This window comes from Furipterus horrens, unplaced genomic scaffold, assembly GCF_987537825.1.
Source record: "Furipterus horrens unplaced genomic scaffold, mFurHor1.1.pri manual_scaffold_10, whole genome shotgun sequence".
Taxonomy (NCBI): Eukaryota; Metazoa; Chordata; class Mammalia; order Chiroptera; family Furipteridae; genus Furipterus; species Furipterus horrens.
Window position 1 is genome coordinate 65948007 of NW_028327180.1, and position 19634 is coordinate 65967640.

The 19634-nt window shown below is 36.9% G+C and overlaps 1 protein-coding gene across 5 annotated transcripts in view; it reads right to left on the reverse strand.

The window, feature by feature from the left end:
• Window positions 1–19634, reverse strand: part of RAPGEF6 (Rap guanine nucleotide exchange factor 6) — a 205250-nt gene that overhangs the window by 130179 nt on the left and 55437 nt on the right. For all 5 annotated transcript variants that reach the window (XM_090288007.1, XM_090288008.1, XM_090288006.1 and 2 more), the window contains exon 5: window positions 12927–12996. In XM_090288007.1, the coding sequence (XP_090144133.1) occupies window positions 12927–12996 (70 nt within the window). The remainder of the gene's footprint in view (window positions 1–12926; window positions 12997–19634) is intronic.

Below are 19634 nucleotides of genomic sequence, written 5' to 3' on the forward strand. Positions count from 1 at the left end.
ATGATTTAATTAATAAAAAAATGCAGGTGTTCCTAAGTTAAAAAAAAAACACCCTCATTTAAGAACAAAGAACACATATTTCAAAGAGAAATATGGCAAAACACACAAATTATTAAGTGTTATCACAAAATTGAGTTAAATATTAGTCATACCAATAAGTGTGAATGGGCTTTGTTCACCTATTAAAAGAAAAATATGTTCTCATTAGGAATTGAAGTTTTTTTCTAGCATAAGAATTATACAGATTCAAAGATGTTAAGTAAAATTCCAGTTGAAAATTTGAATAGGAAATGTCTGCATCAACATATGATTTTCTTTTTCTTAAAAATATTTTTCAAGTTGGTTCATTTTATGAAAAAATTTATGCCCTGGGCTTTTTATTGCAATGGCTTAGAAGAAGTGACAACCAAGTAGTTTTAATTATTCCTGGTGGTTAAAGAACCCAGAATATGGTGAGTAAATACCATTGCCCCACTAAAAGAAAACAAGCCTCCGTGAAAATAATGGCTTACATCACATGTGGAGTAAGTAATTATTTGACTGGGATATCTATGTAAGAAAGCAAAGAAATACCAAAAACTATTGGGATTCTGTAAGAAGTTCATAGTTACTTAAAAGGGGTGTCTTGAGTATGAAAAAATATTGTTAAAAATTTATCAAAACCTTTTCCTGCATTTACTACATTGATCTGTGCCTTTTTCTCTTTTAATCTTTTAACCTTGTGGAGGTCGCAGTCAAAAACATTACAGCATAGGCCAGGTGTATGAGAGATACATTCATTACTAGTATGTGCTGAAATGAAAGAAAAAAAACCCTGCAAATTTGTGCTTATTTATATAATGAAATACATGATTTTTTATTTCCGTTACAATCTAGAAGTTATTAAAGAAAGAATAAAATTTTTTCTTTTCAACTAACAGAAATGTAGCTATTACTGAAAAATACAACCAAAAACTATCTTTATCATTAACTAATCAGAATCTTCAATAGTTGGCTTTGCAGTAACGTTTGTAATAGTCATCACAAGCAATATTGCTCTGCTCAGGCATAAATATTTTTCACAACACTTGCAAAAATATTTTGATAAATGACTTGAATAGCATTTGCTGAAGTTCTTCAACATCTCTTGGATTATTGAATTGATATATTTTTACAGTCATTTTCAATGGTAAGTGAAAAAAAATAAAACCGACAATACTGACCTTGAGGTTTGCGAAAGAAAAAAACTACAGCAATACTGATTTTGAAGTTGCAGTATCTCTCAGATACAATTTATTATAGAATACCACATCCTTATGTAACATGTGTTAGAACTGGCAGCTTAAACGTTATGGCTTAACATTGGTCATGTACAAACATGCAGCTAGTCATGCCCTTGAACCTATGCATCCAATATATTTAACAATATTTAAGAAAAGAGTTTGTACCTCTCAGATAAGCTGCAACCTCAACAGGGTTAATATAATTTACATTAATAGATCTTCTAATATTAGACTACCTTTGCATTCCCAGTTAAAGCTTGATGTGAGCTATCTTCCCCCTCCTCCCTCCATTTTTGGGCCCAATTTGATAATCGAGTTTAGGGTTTTTGCATTCATTATTCCTTATTGAGATGTGCCTGTGATTTTAATTTCTAGTAGTCTTGTCTTATTTTTGTATCAGGATACTTTGAGCCTTAATACTTGAGGACAGTTACCTTTGTTCTGGATTTGTACAAGATTGGTTTTGTATGTTTTTTAACCTGGAATACCTTCCACTTAAATTCAAAGCATTCCACCCCAGAGCAGTAGAATATATATTCTTTTCAAGTGCACATGGAACATTTTCTAAAACAAACCACATGTTAGGTCACAGAACAAGTCTCAATAAACTTAAGAACACAGACATCATAAGAAACATCTTCTCTGACCATAATGGTATGCAACCAGAAATCAATCACAAGAAAAAAACTGAAAAGCACACATTGGGTTAACAATGAGATCAAGGAAGAAATCAAAAGATACCTTGAAACAAATGAAAATGAGAACACAACAACTCAAAATGTATGAACACAGTGAAAGCAGTTCTAAGAGGAAAATTCATAGCATTCATTACAGGTGTACCTCAAGAAACAAGAAAAATCTCAAATAAAAATCTAACTTTACACTTAAAAGGAATGACAAATAGAACAGCTAAATAAGCCCAAAGTGACTAAAAGGAAAGAAATAAAGATTACAGCAGAAATAAACAAAATAGAGGCTAAGAGAATACAAAAATCAATAAAAACAAGAGCTGGTTCTGTGAAATGATAAGATTGATAAACCTTTAACCAGCTTCATGAAAGAAAAAAAAAAGGACCCAAATAAAAAAAATCAAATATGAAAAAGGAGCCGTGGCTGGTGTGGCTCAGTGGTTTGAACGCTGGCCTGAGAACCAAAGGGTTGCCAGTTCAATTCCCAGTTCAGGGTACATGCCTGGGTTGTGGGTCAGGTCCCCAGTTGGGGAAGTGTGAGAGGCAACCACACATTAATGTTTTTCTCTCTTTCTCCCTCCCTTCCCCTATTTCTAAAAATAAATAAAATCTTTTAAAAATAAAAAAATTGAAAAATAAATGAAAAAGGAGAAGTAACAACTGACTCTACAGAAATATAAGGGATGATAAGAAAATATTATAAACATCTATATGCCAACAAATTGGAATTCTAGATGAAATAGATGGATTTCTAGGAAGAACCAATCTTCCAGAACAGAATCAGTAAGAATCTGAAAATCTAAATGGACAGGTTACAATTAGTGAAATTGAACCAGTAGTCAAAGAACTCCCACAGGCAAATTTTACAAAACATTCAAAAAAGAACTCACACCTCTGGTTAGTTCTTAAACAATTCCAAAAAATTCAAGAGGAGAGAAAACTCCCAAGCTCGTTTTAGAAGACCAGCATTATCCTAATTCCAAAATCAGATAAAGACACTACAGAGAAAGTAAGTTAGAGGCCAATATCCTTGATAGAAATAGATGCTAAAATCCTCAACAAAATATTAGCAAACCATATCTAGCAATACATTAAAAAGATTATTGACATCATGTTCAGGTGGGATTTACTCTTAGGATGCAAGGTTGCTACACTATCCGCAAATCAATAAACATGATACACCACATAAACAAAATGAAGGATAAAAAAATCACATGATCATACCAATAGATGCAGAAAAATCATTTGATAAAACCAAGCACCTACTTACGTTAAAAACTCTCAGTAAAGTGGGTATAGAGAGAACATACCTCAACATAATAAAAGCCATAAATAACAATCCCACAGCCAACATTATACTCAATGGTCAAAAAGTAAAAGCGTTTCCCTTAAGATCAGGAATGAGACTGTCCTCTTTCATCTCTCTTATTCAACACAGTACTGGAAGTCCTAGACACAGCAATCAGACAACAAGAAGAAACAAAAGGCATCCAAATTGGAAAAGAATAAAAACAAACACTGTATATAGAGAACCCTAAAGATTTCACCAAAAAACTACTAGAACTGATAAGTTCAGTAAAGTGACAGGATACAAAACAAATACTGAGAAATCCAGTTGGATTTTTACTTTTAAAATTTTACTTATTTTTAGTGGGGGAGAAAGAAAGGGAGAAAAATATCAATGTGCTAGAGAAACATCAATCGGTTGCCTCTCACATGCCCCCAACTGTGGACCTGGCCCACAACCCTGGCACGTATCCTGACTGGGAACTGAACCAGTGACCTCTCAGTTCTTAGGACAACACGCAACCCACTGAGCCACACCAGTCAGGGCTCTGTTGCATTTGTATACACCAATAATAAACTACCAGAAAGGAAAACTAAGAAAACAATCCCAATTACAACTGCATTGAAAAATAAATAAGATAAAATACCTAGGAATGAATTTAACCAGAAATGTAAAAGAACCATACTTGGAAAATTATAAACATTAGAAAAGAAATTAAAGGAGATACAAATAAGTGGAAGTATACACCATTTTCATGACTAGGAAGAACTAACAATATTAAAATGTCCATACTAGCCAAAGCAATCTATAGATTCAATGCAATTCCTATCAAGACACCAACAGCATATTTCACAGAACTAGAACAAGTATTTCAAAAATTTATATGGAACCACAGAAGACCACGAATAGCCACAGCAATCTTGAAAAAGAAAAACAAAATTGGAGGAATTATACTATCTGATATCAAACTATCCTACAAGGCCACAATAATCAAAACAGTATGATATTGGCATAAGAACAGACATATGAATCAATGGAACAGAATAAAAAGCCCAGAAACAAACACCTACCTTTATGGTCAATTAATATTTGACAAAAAAGGCAAGAATATACAATGGAGTAAAGATAGTCTACTCAATAAATGATGTTGGGAAAATTGGACAGGTACGTGAAAGAAAAACAAAACTAGATCAACTTCTTAAACCACACACAAGAATATATTCAAAATGGATTAAAGACTTAAATGTAAGACTCGAAACCATAAAAATCCTAGAGGAGCCCTGGCTGGTGTGGTTCAGTGGACTGAGTGCTGGCCTGCAAATTGAAAGGTTGCTGGTTTGATTCCCAGTCAGGGCACATGCCTGGGTTATGGGCCAGGTCCCCAGTTGGGGACGTGAGAGAGGGAACTGATTGTCTCGCACATCAATGTTTCTCTCCCCTCTCTTTCTCGCTCCCTTCAGCTTTCTCTCTAAAAACGAATAAATAAAACCTTCTAAAAAAATTGTAGAGGAAAACATAGACAGTAAAAACTCGGACATTTCTCATAGCAATATATTTTTTGCTATATCAGTTCGGGCAAGGGAAACAAAAGAAAAAATAAACAGATGGGACTACATCAAACTAAAAAGGTTTTGCACAGCAAAAGGAACCATCATCAAAATGAAAAGACAACACACTGAATGGGAGAACATATTTGTCAATGATACTTCTGATGAGGGGTCAATGCCTAAAATTCATAAATAACTTATAAAACTCAACACACACACACAATCCAATTAAAAAATGGGCAAAGGCCCTGAACAGACATTTCTCCAAAGAGGACATACAGATGGCCAATAGACATATGAAAAGATGCTCAACATCACTAATCATTAGAGAAATGCAATTTAAGACCACAATGAGATTTCATATCAGGCCTGTCAGAATGGCTATCATCAATAAATCAACAAACAACAAGTGCTGGCGAGGATACGAAGAAAGAGTAACCATTTGCACTGCTGGTGGGAATGCAGATTTGTGCAGTCACTATGGACAGCAGTATGGAGTTACCCCAAAACACTTAAAAGCAAAACTGTCATCCTGGCTGGTATGGCTCAGTGAATTGAGTGCCAGCCTGTGAACCCAAAGGTTGCCAGTTCGATTCCCCCAGGGCTCATGCCTGGGTTTCAAGCCAGGTCCTGGGTGTGCAAGAGGCAACCGGTCACTGTATCTCTCGCACACTGTTGTTTCTCTCCCTCTCCTTCTCCTGTCCTTCACTTCTCTCTAAAAATAAAAATAAAATCTTAAAAAAAAAAAAAAAAAAAGGAACTGCTTATGACCCAAATCTGGGAATATATCAGAAGAAACCCAAAACAATGATTCAAAGAATATATGTATCTCTATGTTCATTGAAGCATTATTTATAATAGCCAAGATTTGGAACAAGCTCAAGTGTCTATCAGTAGATTAGTGGATTAAAAAAGCTGTGGCACACTTACATAATGGAACACTACTCGGTGGTAAAAAGAAGAAAATCATGGATGGACCTGGAGAACATTATGCTAAGTGAAATAAGCCAGTCAGAGAAAGACAAATACCATATGATTTCACTTACATGGTGGAATCTAATGAACAAAATTAACCCAACCACCAAAACAGGAACCCATTCATAGCGGTCAGAGGGGAAGGCATTGAGGGGACTGGGTGAAAAAGGTGAAAGGATTCAGGAAAAAAAACCAAACACCCCTATAGACAGATAACAGTGTGGTCATTACCAGAGGAAATGGGGTAGGGGGCGGTTGGAGAGGGTACAGGAGGGACAAATAGGTGATTTGAAGAGATGTGACTTGGGTGGTATCATTCTATAATACATCATTTGTATACGTACAAATGATGTATTATAGAATTATACATCTTAAACCTATATAAGTATTAGCTAATGTAACCCCAATAAATTCAATAAAAGAAAATCTTAAAATTGTTTCAAATTACTTTCTCCTATAACCTATAAAGCATTTTAAACTATGCTGTTCAACAATAAAATGTGGTTTCGAAATTAAAAAATTACCAGCCATCAATACATATACAAAGTATATCTACTTGGTGTCATTTTTGGGGGTAATTTTGAAAATTTTATGTATATACATGCATATTTTTTTCTGAAACAGTTGAGTATAAATTGAATAAGAGTGGTTGCTGAGCCCAAATATGTCAACACACATTTCCTAAGAACAGTCTTTGTCTTAACAAAACCACAGTACAGTTATCAAAATCAGGAAATATCACCTAATAATCTTCAGTCAATATTCAAATTTGATCAACTGTACCAACAACATTTACACCTAAGTCCTGCCCTCACTTCAGTATTTAGTATAAAATCAAGCATTGTATTTAGTTATGACTCGTTTTCTTCTTTAATCTGGAACAGGTTTCTTCATATGTTTCTTGACATTGGGATATTTTAAGAGTATAGACCAGTCAATTTGGTGTGTCTGATATTTCCTAATAATTAGATTCAAGTAGACATTTCTGGGAGGAATATATCAAAAATTATGCTTTGTCCTTCTCAGTAATTCATATCAGGAGTGGTAGGATACCAATTTGTATCCATATTGATTGTGGTAAGGGACAATTTTTTTGTTACAGTGGTATCCTTTATGCTTACCCATCACAAATTTGAAAATTTTTCCCTTTGTAAATGGTTTGTGGGGTGATAATTCTGAGACTATGTAAGTATTTTGTTTCTAACTAAACATCAGCCACAAGTTTTACCGTTCATTAATGATTCTCTAGCCTAATTATTTGTTACACGTTTATTAGTTGGCATTGGGCTAGTAGGGAAAACTATCCCTCCCTCCTTCCCTCCCTTCTTTACTGTATTACTTCTTTCCATAGGACTTAAAAATTGTTACATTATACACAGGGGTACTATCAAGTACCATGATTTTTCATTTGGATTACCAAATTGTCCCAAATTGGGTCAGTGTAAGTCATCCCTTCAATCTAGTTCCTCTGTCCTTTTGCCTGTTTCCTCTAATTCTTGGAATACAGTTAGTTCTTTACAGTATAGAGTGGGTGATGGAAATACTTTATATTTTGCTAGGGAGGTACATTATAAGAGGTATGCATTTTAAAAATCTCTACAAAGTGTACATTTCAAATACATGTATATGTGTATGTTCATACTCTAGCTAATAGGGCTACTTTCTACAATGTTATGGGCAAGCAATTCTTAAACTACCTTATATGTAAGTATATATATTGATGATAATGGAAAGCAAGTTTCTCATTCACTAGAGAAAGGAGGTACAAATAAGCAAAAAGGAAAAAGCAAAATAAAATCTGGGTTTTATAACATAGCTATGCAGATATAAAAAATACAGATTCATGTATACACTCAGACATATTTTCTAGTTCTCGTCACTGAGATACCCTGATATCAATGAGTCACCTGAAGCAATGAAAACAGTTGGCACCAGATCTTGGTTTCTAAACAGTCCTATCTTCTCCACTAAAACCCAGCAGGTCTCATCAGAGAAAAGGCTAACTCCAGGTTGGGTTGGGAAAAGTATAAGCTTCCTTTTAATTAAAAAAAAAAAAGAAAAGAAAAAGAAATTTAATAATTAAATACACTGAACTCTATACTTAAAAATGGTTAAGATGATAAATTTTATGTTAAGTCTATGGCTTTGCACCCGACTCTGCAGACTCATGAATAACTGCCTCACTTAGCTGCTGAAGTCCTGTGTCCTGGTGTTTTACTGTGAGCCTTTCTCACACCCCTCAGGTACCGTACCTTTGCCTTTCCCTCTCCTAAGCTCCAAGGGCCCTTCTTTTGCTTCTGTAACTTGTTTCCTGAGCCTGTGCAACCCAACTGGCTCACTTCTACTACCTCTGTAACTTTCTAAATAAACTTTCTCTTATCATCTGAGTTCTTGGCTCAGGATTCTTCACTGAAACCAAGAGCCAAGGTCCAATTTTGCTTCCAACACCACCAGTAACACTTCCAAAAGAAGGATCTGTCTTCAGACCCTCCACCACTGCCTGGCAATGACCTCACTCAAATGAAGACAAAGTTCCTTGCCCTGTGCTCAAGCCTCCCCATAAAAGCCCCACTGGCTGTATGCCTCTGTTTATCTCGGGGTGGCAGCCTGGTTCTAAGGAACATTGCAGTGTGGGGTGCAGCAGACCTGATGTGGAGCCCCGTGCATAGTGTGTGGGCAAAGGGTTTTGCAATCAAGTAGTCTGTGATGAGGTAACAGACCCACAGAGGGAAAAGACTGGCCCAGAGTCAAGAGCGAGGACACTGCCCGGGCACCTTATCTTCCTCCTACTCCACCCTGCCTCCCCAGGAGACTCGGAAATCAAACCTACATTCTACGATAAGAAAAAGCTTTTTAAAGGATGAGCAATAACGAAGCTATTAAGATAACCAGTGACTAGACAGAAAAACGAGCCCTGGCTGGTTTGGCTCAGTGGATTGAGCGTCGGCCTGCGAGCTAAGTGTCGCTGGTTCGATCTTCCAGTCAGGGCACATCAGAGAAGGAAAACTCTGACTCCAAAAAACCTCCGCTGTCTTGTGGCATACCTCTTCAGGGGAAAGGTTAAGGGAGTAAACCTTGACAGAAAATCCGGAGCCGGAGTCCCTAAGGCGGTTTGACATTGTAGTCAACACCGGCAACTCCTGCAGCGCACCTGAAGCCAAGCTGTATTGACTCCGTCTTTCCCTTGGACCCTTCAGCTACGAAGAGAGGGGGGGTCTGCTGCATGGGCAACAGCAGACCCTCCATATCACCCTGCCCAGGCTCTGTAGCTTCAGCTTCGCTGGAGAGGACACTCCAGCGTCATCGCAAGATGTCGATTCAACATGGGAGGAGACAGATACCGTGTCACTCCCGAGTCGGACTGCACAGCCATTCTCGGCGGTGCAGATAGACTCTTAAGAAGCTACACCATCGTCTCTCGAGACGGACGGCTGCCAACGACCATTATAAAACAATGTGAGCATAACTCTTGTCCTGAAAAGTATGAGAAATACAAAATACTAAAAACCTGATGAGAAAACCAGTAGTGCCTGAGGTAGTTTCCTTGCCATGCTCAATATATTTACTTTAAAAATGTAGTTCTGAGGCCTTAATAAATATCCCATCTATACCCAACACTTAAAAACAATATGTAGAGTCCTCAAGCCTTAAACAAACTTGAATTCAAGCACAATTTACTAAAAACTTACTATGCAGGCAGCACTCTGCTGCATAAGACATAATCTTTGCCTTTTAGAAGCTTAAAATCCAGTTGTTTTTATAAAATATAGAACACTGAATTCATGATAGTGTAGATGATGCAGTTTGGGGGGAAGAAAATAAACCATTTGAAGATGTCAATCTGACTACAGCACCATAAAATGGAAAAGTGGTTTAGATTTTTTAGTGCCCTGGCATTAAAATGCTTCATTAAGAATTCAACCTCACTTCTCAATAGTTTAAATCAAATCAGATGACATGATCATCTACATGAGATGCTAGTAGAACAATGAGCCCATTCAGCATAAGCTATTTTTTAGTGAGGCCATCTCAGAACAAGGTAAAAGGGAGCTGTGTTCTGGATTCTACTAATGGTTAAAAAAAAAAAAAGAAAAGTCAGATTTTTCTCAAGTTACATCAACTGCCTAGCTTTCTTAGGAAAAAGTAAAGAATTATTCATTAAGTACACTCTTAAGTGAAAATGTTAAGATCTAAACCATTTCTTACTTGAATAAAATTTTTTTTCATTGTTTTACCACAAGTCAAGGACACAGATTATGGATGTTCTGAGATTATTAATTACATTGAAGAGGAAAGCGAAAACACTTGATAAGTCAGGCTCACTTTTTAAAACCTCTATCTAAATTTTTTGGTAGAAGTGGTAAAAGAAATTACCAAATTTGGAATATGTTATATATAATTGTATCATGTTTCAAATTCTCTCAAGGATCAAAAAAAATCTTAAGTAGGTAAAAATGTATCAAACTTGGTAGGTAGTTCTGATCCTACTTAATAAAATATTTAAAAAGTTATCATAATGGAACCTCCTTGAGTGTTTAAAAGCCTACTACATTTAAAGCTGAAACTGAAGCACATCAAAAAACAATTCAGCTCTTAAATGTAACAGAAGCGACAGCTCTGCCTAAGACACAGAGGCAAACACACACAGGAGACTTCCGGCCAAGATGGAGGCCTAGACTAACACGCTCTGTCTCCCTCCACAGCTAGGAAGAAGTGCAACTACTGCAGGACCAGAAATAGCCAGATGTTCCGGAAACTAAATGGAAGTCCAACGTATGAAGTTATAGAGAGGTGGTGCTCATCTGGACGGGAAGGAGGGGTGAAGCTGGGATGAAGAGGTCAAGCTGTGCTGGCAGCAGCAACAGCTGTGATGGCGGAGGGATGGTGGTAAGCACAGACACCCGTATTTATGAGGAGGCAAGAAGCACCTGGGGAGCACCTCTGGCTGCACTCCGGACCCACTGGCTTGCAATTCCAGTGCAAGGGAAGGCAGACTCCCACTGCCTTGGACTGTGAGGCCCGGAGCAGGTGGGTACAGAGGAGGAGGCTCCCGGTCTCTCCGTGGAGAGTAAATGGCAGGAATCTATCTTGGACCCTCACCCCCAGAGAAAACACTACAACATGGTGAGAAGGGTCACCTGGTTGTGACAAGTGCACGGGGCTACGCCCCCTATAGCGTAGAAGGTGTGACAGCCCAGCCCAGGAAGCAAAGGTAAACACAAAACTGTCAGGATGGCACAGATCATGATAGAGATCTCGGTGACACAGCTGATCAGACAGCAAATATCTAATCTAACGAAGCAGCAGATAGGAAATCTGAGGCTCAGTTCAGAGCTTTGGTTATAAAAATGTGGACAAACATAACTGCGGATTTTTAAACAAGACAGGGAAGGAATGAAGGCTAGTCTTGCTGAAATGAATGAAAACACATACAAAACTAGTGGTGAAGGAAAGAAAACCAGGGATCAAATCAACAAATCAGAATATAGGGAAGAAACAGTCGACCAGTGCAGAAAGAGGAAATGAAATGTGAGAAAAATGAGGAGAGGCTCAGAAACCTCTGGGACAGCTATAAGAGACCGAACATTCAGATTATAGAATTGCCAGAAGGTGAAGAAGAAGAACTAGAAATTGAAAAATTATGTGAAAAAGTAATGAAGCAGAACTTCCCAAACTTGGGGAAGGAAATAAGACTTACAGGTCCAGGAAGCACAGAGAGTTCCAGAAAAACTGGACCCAGGGAGAACCACACCAAGACACATTATAATCAAATTGTCAAAAAATAAAGATAAAGAGAGAATCTTAAAAGCAGCAAGAGAGAAGAAGAGAATTATGTACAAAGGGGTCCCAATTAGACTATCAGCTGATTTCTCAAAGGAGACCCTGCAGGCAAGAAGGGACTGGCAAGAAATATTCAAAGTAATGAAAAGCAAAAACCTACAGCCATGAATACTCTATCCAGCGAAACTGTCATTCAGAATAGAAGGGAAGAGAAAGTGCTTCCAGGACAAATTAAAACTGAAGGAGTTCATTAGACCCAAACTACTGTTATATGAGATGTTAAAGGGACTGGTTTAGAAGGAGGAGGATCAAAACTATGAACACCAAAATGAAAACTGCGTCATAAGAACCAACAACAGAGGCTAGGGAATCGAAACAAAGGCAAACTAAAAAGGCAACGAGAGTGGAAACAGAATTATAGGTATGAGGAACATTATGGGGGGAGGTCAACAGGGAGGGGGAAGGGAGAGAAGGAGGGAGATAGTACAGGAATTAAGAAGCATAGTAGGAGGGAATAGAATAGACAGGAAGAGTTTGGGAAGAACTATATGCACAACCAATGGACATGGACTAAAAGGGGGGGACAACTGGAGGGAGGTGGACCACTGGGTTGAGGGGAGCAGAGGGAAGGGAAATTGGGACAACTGTAACAGTAAAATCAATAAAATATACTTTAAAAGCATTAAGGATAAAGAGAGAATCTTAAATGCAGCAAGAGAGAAGAAGAGAATTACATACGAAGGGGTCCCAGTAAGACTATCCAGCTGATTTCAGAAAAGAAACTTTGCAGGCAAGAAGGGAATGGCAAGAAATATTCAAAGTAATGAAAAGCAAAAACCTACAACCATGATTACTCTATCCAGCGAAGCTCTCATTCAGAATAGAAGGGCAGAGAAAGTGCTTCCAGGACAAAGTAAAACTGAAGGAGTTCATCAGATCCAAACCACTGTTATATGAAATGTTAAAGGGACTTGTTTAGGAGAAAGAGGATCAAAACTATGAACATTAAAATGAAAACTGTATCACAACATCCAACAACAGAAGCTAGGGAACCAAACCAAAGGCCAACTAAGCAGACAACGAGAGTGGGAAAAGAATTATAGGTATGGGGAATATTATGGGGGGAGGTCAGCAGGGAGGGCGAAGGGGGAAAGGGAGGGAGGTGGTCAGGAATTAAGAAACATAGTAGGAGGGAGTGGAGTAGACATGAAGATGTTAATAACTATATGCATAACCAATGTGAATGGACTAAGTCGGGGGACAACTTGAGGGAGGGAGGTCACTGGGTGGAGGGTAACAAAGGGTAAGGAAATTGGGACAACTATAACAGCATAATCAATAAAGCATATTACAAAAACAATTCAGCATTCTTTGAAGTTCTTACCACAATCATTTCTGAAGGCTCTAATACAAGACAATCACATCCTCTTTTTCCTCCAAACTGCTTACCAAAACTATAAAAACAGAAAAACAATTTCTTTAGCAAAGGTTATAAATGAAATATATCAACATAGGAAAAAAACAAACAGCCTCCCCAAACCCTATATGTTAACCAAGAAATTCTATCACTTTTATTAATAAAATTTTTGTAAAAACAAAACAGATATGTGATCTCAATACAGTTGTGTATAAATTTTTTTTTAATTTCTGCCTTCATCTAGTCTCCAAAACTTATTATAAAAGACCCCTGCTAATCTCAAATTCTGAATATCTATAAAAGTAAAAACACACCCTAATATGGACTAAAGCTGCAATTACGAAATTATTTTATAGAAGTAAATTTATAAAGTATTTTGGGAGCAGTATTAGACAACAGCTATAAACAACTTTAAAAATATTCACACTTGAATATATAAATAAATGTAGTAAAAAACAGGTGATTCATCTAAAAACAGTGTTGGAACCACTGAGTAGCTCTTTGGAAAAAACTAAAACTAAATTAGCACTAAAACAAATTGCATTTTTATATTCTTTATCTGGGAAAAATATTTCTAAGCAAATATAAAATAAAGTATAAATAAAGGAATAGATTAATGTTTTCATTTTAAAAATTAAATTTTTAAAAAGGTAGGGGGAACACACTGGTCAAGATGAGGGCATAAACATGGCTCATCTCCTTGTACAACCACAGCAAAAATTACGAGACTACAAAACAAATAAATAATGGCACTGATGAGTTTATATGGCAAGAAAGTGTATATACAGAAGAGGGTCCAGAACTAAGACTCTAAGAGGATAACACAAGTGTTGAAGAGAAGGACACAGCAAAGAAGAATGAGAGGAACAGTAGTAAGATAAGAAAATGTACCTCAAACACGTATGGTCAAGATGGAGACATAGCTAAACATGCCCTCCCTCCACACACAACTACAGCAAAAAATACTACTAGACTACAAATCAAATATCACCCGTAACTGTCAGAAAATTGAGCTGTGTAGATGTCCAAAAGTCAAGGATCTAAAGAAGCCACATTCATCCAGACAGGCAGGAGGGGCAGAGACACAGAGAGGCGCGGGGACACAGAGACAGGAACAGGCAGCCCCACATCCATGTGTGGTGGATGAAAAACAGGAGGGATACTTTGGGAGCAAGGGATCCACGCCCCAGTCCAGACCACCCTGCTCAGGGTTCCAGCACCAGAAAGGTAAGTCGCCATAACTTCTGGCTGTCAAAACCAGTGGGGTTTCGGGCGGCAGAATAAACTGCGGGATTCTCAAGAGACTCTTCTTAATGGGCTTGGAAAAAGATCCACCACCTCTGGAATTCAGCACCAGGGCAACAGCTAGAAGGGCACCAGTGGCATACAGGGAGAAAGTAACTGGTGTCAGGGCAAGTGCCAGGGACAGCTTTCACCCAGGCAAAACTCCGGAGGCCGGGTGGTGGCATTGTCCCCTCTTCGAACTCTACCCCACACAGAGTAACAGAGCGGTGACACAGGTTGCCCCGTCCCAAGCATTACTTAAGGCTCGGCCCCATGCAACTGTTAGGAAGGTGAGCTTTTCAGCAATAGGCTACACTATCAATACAGAGAGTCAAAGTAGCTCTACCTAATAGGCAGAACAAATGCAGGGAGGCTACCAAAATGAGGAGACAAAGAAATATGGCCCAAATGAAAGAACAAAACTCCAGAAAATGTTTTGAAATGGAGAAAAGCAACTTATCAGATGCACAGTTCGAAACACTAGTTATCAAGATACTCCAGGAACTCATCGGGTGCTTCAATGAAATAAAAAAGACCCAGGGAGGAATGAAGGTTGCATTAAGTGAAATAAAGAAAAATCTATAGGGAATAAATAAACAGTGGAGAGGATAAAGCCAAGAATCAAATTAAGGATTTGGAACACAAAGAAGGAAAAAGCATTCAATCAGAATAGCAGAAAGTAAAAAGAATTCCAAAAAACAAGGGTACACTTAGGAACTTCTGGGACAACTTTAAACATACCAACATCTGAATCAGAGGTACCAGGAGGAGGAGAGGGAAGAGTAAGAAACTGAAAACTTATTTGAAAAAAAATAATGAAAGGAACTAATATAAATAACCCATGGACATGTACAACGAGGTGGGGATTGACTGTGGGAGAAGGGGTGGGCTGGGTGGAGGGGAGCAATAGGGGAAAAAGTGGGACAAATGTAATAGAAAAATAAATAAATAAAATAAATTTAAAAAAAGAAAGCTGGAAAAAATAATAATGAAAGAGAACTTTCCTAATTTGGCGAAAGAAATAAGACATACAAGCCCAGAAAGTACAGAGAGTCACATGTAAGTTGGGCTCAAGGGCACATTTAAAGATAAATAATCTTAAGGAGACTTCCAGCCAAGATGGAGGCCTACACAGATATGCTGGGTCTCCCTCTACAACGAAGAAGGAATACAGGTACCTCAAAACTTCAGACAACCAGAAGTTCCAGAAAATCAAACTGCATGGAAGCCCAGCAAACAAAGATATAAAGAAGAAATACTCATCCAGACAGAAAAAATGGGAACAGAGGAGAGAGAAAGTGAGACAGGGAACAAGAATATGCATGAGAGTGCACGTGTGATCACATATATGTGCTTTAGTGACATTCAGAAAGGTTTCTTTGAGTCTTTGGGTGAGTTCTATGAATATATTAGAACCAACTAAAAGCCAGAATGCAGAGACAACATACTAGGAACAGACTGACAGTGATCAGGGAGGAGGGGGAGAAGGGGGGAAAGAAAGGGAAGGGTCTAGTCAAGGACCTAGTATAAATGAACCATGGACATGTACAACAGGAATTTACTGTGGGAGAGGGGGGAGGTGGGTGGGGAAGGGGAGAGCAATGGGGGAAAGATGGGACAATTGTAATAAAACAACAATAAAAAAATGGAGAATAAAAAGACAACACAATACATGAAGCATTGGGTGGGGTCCTCTGAAATGTATTCCTTAGTAATGCGTTAAGTCAGTCTTATACTAAAGAAATGCTGGACTTGCTCAAACACATATAAAATATAAGACTCAAAATGATCAAATAGATTTCAATTAGCTAAACTGAATGTCAGAAGAAAGCCCATTAACTATCCTGAAGAAATACAGCAAAAGCTGGAACCCAGCAAGGTAAATTTCACAATGTCCAACATCCAGTAAAACAAAAGAAAAACAGGAAAATACGATCCATAACCAAGAGAAAAACCAATCAATAAAAACAGACCCATAACCTTTAGCAGTAAGGGAATCAATAGACAACATTAAAATAGCTATTTCTAGCCATGCTCCACACATGTTGAAAAAAAAATATATATATAAACATGATAAAGAGAAAAACAGAAACTATTAAAAAGAAGACCAAGTGGAAGGTTCCATCACATCATACACACGTATACATAATGTCTAGTTGCATTTTTTTTCCTGTTAAAACTGCTATGTAGTTTCACACAGTATCAACTTGATATACCCAATACAAAATTTCCTCTTAATTTTTCATCTGTTAGTTTTAGCATCCATTTTTGACCAGTGCCTACCAATGGGATATTAACCCTTTTGAAATAGGGATTTTACAATTCTGTCATTCATACTGAATGTGTCAGCTGAAGGACTGATATAAAGAAACGTATTCCATTATCAACTCTTTGAGATCTTGCAATAATAGTTAATATAAGGCAGAAGGAATGTTTCAACTGTAGATGACATGATTGTATATTAAGTGAATTCTATTTTTAAAAAAGCTACCAGAAATAAGTGAATTTAGCAAGATTGAAAGATACAAATTCAATATCTAAAAATCAATCATTTTATTATACATTAGCAACAAATTATCTGAAAAACCTTTTAATTCCATTTAAAAGCATACAATAGTTAAGAGAGAAATTTATCAAAATATGTACAAAATCCCTACAAAACTACAAACTAAAAAAAAAACAAACAAAACACTGCAAAGAGAAATTAAAGACGACCAAAATAAAATGAGATATATCTTCTTTATGGGTTGTTCTACTTATTCAATGCAATCCAGAAGTTGGCTAAGGGAAATGACATAATAATTCCAAAATTGACATAAAAATGTAAAGAAACTAAAATAGCAAAAAGTTTTGGAAAACAAGAAAACTGAAATATTTATATTATCAGATTTCAAGACATTATGTAAAGCTAGAACACTCAAGGTGTTATGGCAATGGATCAACTTATACAATGAAATGGAATAGAACAAAATCAAAACCACACGTATATGTTCAATTGATTTCTGACAAAGTGTCAGGGGAATTCACCTGCACTTGTAATTTCTTCAGGATAGTAATATCCTCTCTTTCATGCCTGATTTTGCTAATTTGTGTCTTCTCTTTTTGAAATGGTCAGTCTCAAGGTTTATCATTTTGCTGATCTTTTCAAAGAACCAACTTCTTTCACTGATTTCTCTCTATTGTTTTCTGGTTTGTGTTTCCATTAATTTCCACTAAACTTTACTTCTGATTGTTTTGAGTTTAATTTTCTATTTTTATTAAGAGGGAAACCTAAGATGACTGAATTGAGACCATTATTCTTTCCTCATGAACTTCCCTTTAAGATGCTTTAGTTGAGTCCTATAAAGTTTGTGTTCACTTTAATTCATTTCAAAAAAAATTTTTTTTGAAGCTGATATGTTGCTTCAATTGCAACTTTGTCTCGTTTTAAAAGTACTTCATTTCTTTATTCTTAGAGAGGAAGGGAGGGATAAAGAAAGGGAGAGAAACATCGATTGGTTGCTCCTTGAACGGACGCCCCAAGGAGGGACTAGCCCACACCCCAGGCACATACCCTGGACCAGAATCAAACCATGATCTTTTGCTTTGCAGGCCAATGCCCAACCCACTGGGCTATACTGGCCAGTTCTAATTTCTGTTGTCAACTGTTCCTTGAGCTATGGGTCAATTACTGAGAGTAATTTTGAAATCTCCAGCTGAATTTCTACTGATTCTTTCAAATTCTGTCAGTTTTTACTTCTCATATTTTGTGGCTCTATTAAATGTATATGCAATAAAATTGTCATGTATTAGTAAAATAGTGATCCTGTCAGCGCTGTGAAATTTTGCTTAGTCTCCAGTAATATTTCCTGTTTTACAGTCTGTTTTGACTGATATTGATATGACCAACGCCAGTTTTATGAACACAATTTTGCCTCGTATATCCTCTTCCATCCTTTAACTTTCAATGTCTTTGTGCTTAAACCTCAAGTATTCCCTATAGACAGCATATAATTAAATCTTGGGTTGTCAAAGAATCTGATAATCTCTACATTTTGACTGGAATGTCTACACTATGTACTTGTAATGAAATTACTGATGGGATTGGGTTATATCTGCCATTTTCCTATTTATTTTGTAAATTCCCCATCTTTTTTGTTCCTCTTTTATTGCCATCATCTGTTAAATGAATAGTTTCAGTGTACCATTTAAATTCCCTTAACGATTTTTAAATGTGATGTTAGATTAACAGTTAATCTAGACATAACAACATGCATCATGAATAAGGCAAGGTTGTCTACTCTTACTACTTCAAACTAGAGATTCCAGTCAGTGTAATAAAGGGAGAAAAGACAACTGATCTTGTATGTAGAAAAGTCTAAGGACCTATAAACTAAACTACTAGAACTTAAAGAGTATGTCAAGAAAACAGGATATAAGATCGATATATAAAAACCAACTGTATTTCTCTATAGAAGCAATAAATAAAATAAAAAGAAAACAATGCCATTCAAAACATTATCAAAAGAAAAACATGTTTGTAAATAATTTAACAAGTGTAAGAACTGTACGCTGAAAAAATGTAAAATAATACTGAGAGAAATTAAAGAAGATAATATATGTAGAAACAATCCACGTTCATAGATTGGAAGATGCAACACAGCCAAGACTGCAAGTCTCCCCAAATGAATCTAAAGATTCTAAATATTTCTGGACATCCAGTTTCCAGTCTGGCATGTAAGAATGAAAATTGCTTTCTGTGCTAGTAACAAGTAAAAAGTTGAACTGAAAAATCAATGACCTTTCTTAGATCTGTGAAAGAAGTGAAGTAACAAGGGCAAAAACTGCTGCACCCAAACTGGTGAGAATAACAGATGAACAAAAAAAAATCACAACTTAGAGCAGCAATCTCCAAGTGAACTAGTGCCAGGATTGGGAACATCAAACTGTAATTAATGAACTGTTGGGAAGCTCAGAGTGACAACTCTAAGCTAAAATTCCAGTGAGATGCAGGTCATTGAAGGGGCTTCAAATTAAACTTATTTGAAGTTTACCTTATGGATTTCTACCAGGTTCTCACAATCAATAATAGAGAAAAAGCCCCTTGTACTCCTGGTAAAGGGAGGGGAAAAGGAACTATTTTGAAACATGCCACAGCAAGGTCTGTTCTTAGGAGAAACTATTCTATCAGAGACTAACAGACCTGAAGAAAGGGCAATACCTCACACATGTGAAGTTCACAGTCCAGAGGCAAAGGCTCTCTAATAGACTAAGACCTAATCACAGGACTATAAAATGCTTCCCTGCCCCCTATATCTTACTAACGGCACATTACTAAAGGCCCATTTACAGCAATTCCTTTTACTCAGTATCTGAGTATCAAGAAAAAAATCACAAGACATACTAAAAGAC